Source organism: Protopterus annectens, chromosome 11.part0 (genome assembly GCF_019279795.1).
Source record: "Protopterus annectens isolate FY-2018-M chromosome 11.part0, PAN1.0, whole genome shotgun sequence".
In the NCBI taxonomy this organism is placed as follows: domain Eukaryota; kingdom Metazoa; phylum Chordata; order Ceratodontiformes; family Protopteridae; genus Protopterus; species Protopterus annectens.
The window spans coordinates 850,085,891-850,091,890 of record NC_056745.1 but is presented as its reverse complement, the minus strand read 5'-3'; the positions used below and the strand labels follow the sequence as shown (position 1 = coordinate 850,091,890).

The following is a 6,000-nucleotide window of genomic DNA, read 5'->3' as shown; positions in this document are numbered from 1 at the left end:
CTCTATACTCTGTCACCTACAGATTACAGAGAGGTGATCTATGTCTGGCAAACAAGGCAATCACAGAACCAGCTCTGATGGACCTTTTGCACATCCTCAAAATGAACAGCATCAGAACCACTAGATTTAAATTGTGCTTATTTTATAAATAAGGCATGTTGGTGAGACAGATATGTGTCTCAGACAATCCCCAGGCTCTGGAATAAGCTCCCCATACATGGGAATCAGAGGCCATCCCTAATCCTATATAAGGGTGACCTTGGCCAATGGATGGGAAATCAGAAATTCACCCTGAGTCTGGCCCCCATGTCCCTGTTAGACAGGGAGAGACAGGTAGACAGTAATGCCCAAACTAACACACTGCCCCACATAGCCTCTAGAAATTTTGTAATTAACATACTCCCTCCTAATATATACCCATAATACACAGGGAAACAATTTGGCTGGATTTCATGGCAAGGCTTATAAAAGTCATGGTAGTCATTAGCCCAGCATATAACTATGAATCTATGAGCCTATTTTAGATTCAGTCTAAAATTATCATTCTTTTTATGATTGCTCTTTTGAGAGTTTATTTCATGAAACAATCACTTGTGCATATGTATGTGTCTGTGTGCGTGTGTGTTTATCATAATAATGAGTGATGATCACAGTATGCAAAAAAGTTCACTTACACTGAAAGAATGTCCATATGATAGCAGTAGTCAGACATTGTGTCCAAGAGTGAACGAGGTTCCAGGAGGGATGTGGGAAGGGAAATCTTGCCCAAGTCAATCCCAGCATGGGCTTGCTTTAAAAGTGACCACATCACACTCCTAATGTTCTCAGAGGAAGCTTTGGTGTCATCTGCTTTAACACACTGCAAAAAATGTTATAAAGGAGTCAAAACGACACACAGTAATATAATGACAAAACATAATAAAGTCCTTCAAGCTAAAACAGTCATTCGTTATTTTGCTGTGGATGTTTACCTAGTCATAAACTAAGTTAACCAGCTTTTGGATAATCAAAATACAAGTATATCAAACTATATATCTAGCTATGTAACTATATATTATCTACATACACACATACATACACACACACACACACACACACACACACACACACACACACACACACACACACACACACACACACACACACACACACACACACACACACACTAAGTCATAAGACTATACTAATACCAGTAAAGATTGCTAGGCTTGAAACACAGAGTTCAATGGCTGATAGCTTACAAAGATTACTCATGTTACACAGAAATCACACAGAAAAAACTTTGGTATACTGATGCCAAAAATCCCAACACAAAAGTTTAAAACCAAAAATACTAACAAGTTGTGAGAACACAGCACTAGTTATATCTAAGCAATGAAGTTTTCACTAATATTCTTGAGTGAAAGCAATGAAGTTTTCACTAATACACTTGAGTACAGGACTTATTACTACCTGTTTTCAGTTAGTTTTCCTGGCCTTAGAATTGCTGAAAAAGAAAATGGCTCCATAACTAGACCTTTTGGATTATCTTTTGAATGGACATCACAGGTAGCCAACTGTCTGTGATTCAGAGTACACTGGATTAGTTTTAAAAAATGTCATTTAATCTCCAAGTCCTGACATTGGCAACTGATAGTTTTAATTCCATGTCTGAAATACAATTTGACAATATGCCCACTTCTGCCAACTTATAATGGAATCTGATTTTCACTAATGGCTAGAATGATAATTTAATGATACTTGGTCACTTTCTGATATGAAAGAAAGGCTAAATAATTATTTCTGTATTTTAATTTTAGAGCAGGCAGTTACCCATATTACTGGGTGAAAACAAAACCCTGTTACTTTATTAACAGTCTGAAGTTATCAAGCTCACTGGAAGATAATGGAATGTTTAAGGGCCAGTTGGCTAGGCGGGGCGTTTTGTTGCCTCACAGTAAGGCATTGTCGTTGTCTATCTAATTCTCAGCTAGGCTGTGTCTGTGTGGAGCATGCATGAATGGGCGTACCTAAGTTGATGGTTCAGCATGCATCAGACAAACTTCGGCACGCGTAAAAATCTGCACTGCCAATCACGGAGTTCCCACTGTTCTACCCCCCTAACCAGGAAAAGCCGAAAGACACAACAGCATTATATTTCTCTGTGACAGAAGTAAAACTACATTTGAAATGATTGTCATTTAATTGTGTGCTGGAAAAATTTCACTGAGTATCTGAGTCCATAATCCTAGGACCAAGCTGAAGGGTAAAAGAAACAGAATAAACAGTTGGTAAAAAGTTATAAAATAAGCCTTTTTGTTTCCTTTAAAGGAAAAGTGAAATCTTTGCCCAAAGCATAAGCAATAATGGAAGAAAAGGGAGAATGAGAATTTCTAAGGAGAAAACAGCCTGGATTTTATGAAAAAAGAAATTTTAACATCTGTCTGACACACTATAATTAATAATATTCAAGTTCTACCCTGTTCATAAACATCTATAAAAAAGAAGGCAGGAACTGTTGGATTTCTGAAGAAATAAAGTAATCTTTGAAATAGGGTTAGCAGAGTTCATCTCTAACCATACTTAACCGCACCTTTGACCAATGGATGGGAAATCAGAAATTCACCCTGGGCCTGATGCCCACATCTCTGATAGACAGAGAAAGGCAGTAATGCAAAAAAAACATCCCCCCAAATGACCTTCAGAAGCTTCCTAATCATCATATCCCCTCCTAATAAATGCCCGGGATACATAAGGACACAACTGGGTTGGATTTAATGGCCAGGCTTATAAATGTTTTGGTGGTCATTAGCCTGATATAAACTTATTAAACTATGAACCCATGTGTCAAAGAAAAAAAGTTTCTAAATCTGAATCCCCTCTACGTGAGGAACTGACCAGACCCAACAAAGTTGCTTATGGCTTCTCTGGATGTTATGTGTTCTTTTGTCTGCAGATATATCCACTTCTGTCTATGGATCAGTGTACATCAATTAGTTTTCAAAAAGGCTTTGTCTGCAACAATGCTGTAAGAACTGTACTTTGGATCAAGCCACACTGAAGAGTTGTCACGCTTTCTCCAAACTTCATTTTATTGGGAGCAGTATGTAAGCAGCTTGGTGCTATTTTAAAATATATTGTTCTCTGGGAGATATTTCTGTCCAACTTCTAAGCTTGCCACAGCACTGAGATGGCACTCACACAATTAAACATTTTGCAGACATGAAAACTAAGGTATTATTCCCTCCTTGATCTCTCTGTAATATCGGATATGGTTGACCACTTGACTTTCTTGAAGAATTTGAAGATGCAGAATGGGGCATTTAATTTGGCATTTAACTGGTCTTTCTTCTACTTCTGATGAAAAACTCAGAAGTATTCTCTAAGGTTAATTGTTCCTTTGCCTCATACCTTAGTTGCTGGGTCCCACAAGGCTACTTTTTGGGTCCAATTATTTGTTTATATATATATATATATATATATATATATATATATATATATATATATGTATATGTTTCAACTCAGTCAGCTAGCTCATTGGAGATGTCTATAGCACCATACCTATTTAGATGATACACAGCTGTAAGTTTTCTTTTTTCATAGTATATTATTTGGGTCCTGCTGATGAATGTCTAGATCATATAATTTTCTGGATGTAAGATGAAAACATGAGGCTCAATATATCCAAAATTCTTGCTAAGGAGTTTCTCAAAAACTTTAAGTTCATCAGCATCTCCTGTTCCTGCCTATTGTATTGTTTACAAGACTCATTGACTGGTGTTTGTATTCAAGGTGTACAAGATCTGAGTGATCCTTGATAACCAAGTGATATTTCTGAATGAGTTATCACTAGTCATCTGGTCTTGCCACTACCTATGGAGTTTATTCTACCCACCGAGTTTGAAATTGTTGTGTGGATGTTGGATGCATCTCAGCTGAGCTTGTGCAGTTAAACATTTAGCTCAGCATGTTGAACTGAGTGCAGAAATAGGACCACCCATATTGTATCTATTACTCAGTCTTCAGTATGTCCCTCTGAACTATCAAATCACCTTCTTATGATGATTTTTCCAAATCCCTGCATAATCAGGATCCAGACTACATAAGGAAGGTTTTAATGCACTACCAGCATTCACAGGTGTGCTAATAAGCTGTCTTGAGGTGGTTAGCAATGACCAGGTGAAGACCTGAGTAATCTGGGTGATCACTTTCCTCATGTTTCCAACTTGTGGGATTTCTGAGACACCTCTTATAAAGAATATTTTGAGACCTACTTTTTTTTTTAAATTTTGCATACCCTTACAATCCCTGAGTCATCAATATTTAATATTTTTGCTTTATCAATTTGATTTATTTTTTTTTGTTTTGTCTCTATTTGAAGGAAGTTTAATTTGTCTTTATTGATGGCATCTCTGCAAGATAAAAAAAAAACATCTAAAACCAAGACAAATGAATGCAGTTAGAAAGTACAAGTGTATAAAATTATGCAACAACCTTGTGAAATCCCAGAGCTGCAGAAAGAAGCCATTCAAAAAGAAGTATTTTACTGAGATGAGCAGTAAACTGCCATACATTGAGATTCAAGATGTTAAACCAAAATCCAATAGTTTCATCAACACACTGAGATATGACTGGGATTATTAGCCAGTCAGATACCTAAAGAGTACATTCAGTTCTACAGAATATACATTTTCTATAAGGATGACTAAGTTGAAAAATAAGATTTGAAATGTTTAAGTCTTTTAATGTTCAAATATGCTTATGACAAGCTGAAAAAGAAGTAATGCTAGATTATGTAAAATACATTGATGAATGATCACCTAATTTATACATTCTATTTATTTAGTTTTAAAAATCAGAAGATCTAGTTCATGCTAATATAGCTTCAAGAAAAAGGATGTAATGTCAAGGGAATACATGGCACTGATTACTTTTTCACTAAGTAATCAGAAAAAACCACGGAACCTGGTAACATCTACTGTGTCTTTGCCATTTGTTAGCATCCTGATAGAAAGTTGTTTTGTTGTGGGTATTTAGGAATCTAACCTTTAAAGAGATATAGAATGTATTATAACCTAGTTATTTTATAATGTTTGACAACAAGTTGTTGGAAGGAATAATACACTAGTTGAAAGACCTCCGTCCATCTTTCTGAAAATTGTGACAGTTTCCTGATAAAAGGTTCCAGAGCTGTTAAATTGTGGATGGAAGCCATGCTACTGAGCCCTTAAAATTGTTTGAATTTAAGGATTTTCCTTTATCAAAGTTAGTCTAGGATTTATAAGTAGAGTTAAAAGAAAGTGATACATTGATAATATGTAGAGTGGGGGCAACAAAGATCACAGTAGACTTCCATACTAAAAGAACAGCTTTGGGTGAAAAGTAAAAGCAGATGCATTATTAGAAAATCTATTATGGAGAGGAAGAGTTGAAAATGAGGTTTTGATAGGAATTTTGAATAGAGGTAACATTACTGATTCCCTGCAGATATATTTACAGTAAAAGGTGAAGTTGGAAATGTAGAAAAAAACAGAAAAAAAACAGAAAGTAGAAAATATCAGGGATAAGAAGAGATGAGATGAAAGGAGAAGGTAGAAGAAAGACAGGAAGTAAGTAAGATATTGCTCCAAGTCAAAGACACATAGTGGACTTAAGGTGATATCTAATAGTCAACAAATATGAAAGTAATGGTTGAGACATGTTTCTTAACTTATGTCCATTACACTCTAGGCTTTCCAAGAAATGCTTGCTATTATGATCTGCAGTGCTTAGATTTGGCTGTTTAATGATCATCTTATTCTGCCATATTAAGGGTTTCATGAATTGTGAGAAAGGGGGATTATTTGTGGATCTCCATTTGAACAAAGTACTTTCTTTTCCATGCTTTTGAATTTTTTTCTCCGTAGTGAGCCACAGTCAGATGCTTTCCCAATATCTGTGATTTTTGATATGGTGAATAATTTTGAGGATAAAGGGCTGAAAAAGCAAGAAGAGGAAGGCATCACTGGAGTCAAGAAGGGA

At 35.9% G+C, this 6,000-nt stretch overlaps 1 protein-coding gene across 1 annotated transcript in view; it reads right to left on the bottom strand.

The window, feature by feature from the left end:
• The window catches only part of LOC122815004 (oxysterol-binding protein-related protein 8-like), a 210,538-nt gene that overhangs the window by 118,526 nt on the left and 86,012 nt on the right, over positions 1-6,000 (bottom strand). Inside the window, exon 6 of the mRNA XM_044087257.1 lies at positions 675-859. Coding sequence (XP_043943192.1) covers positions 675-859 — 185 coding nt within the window. The remainder of the gene's footprint in view (positions 1-674; positions 860-6,000) is intronic.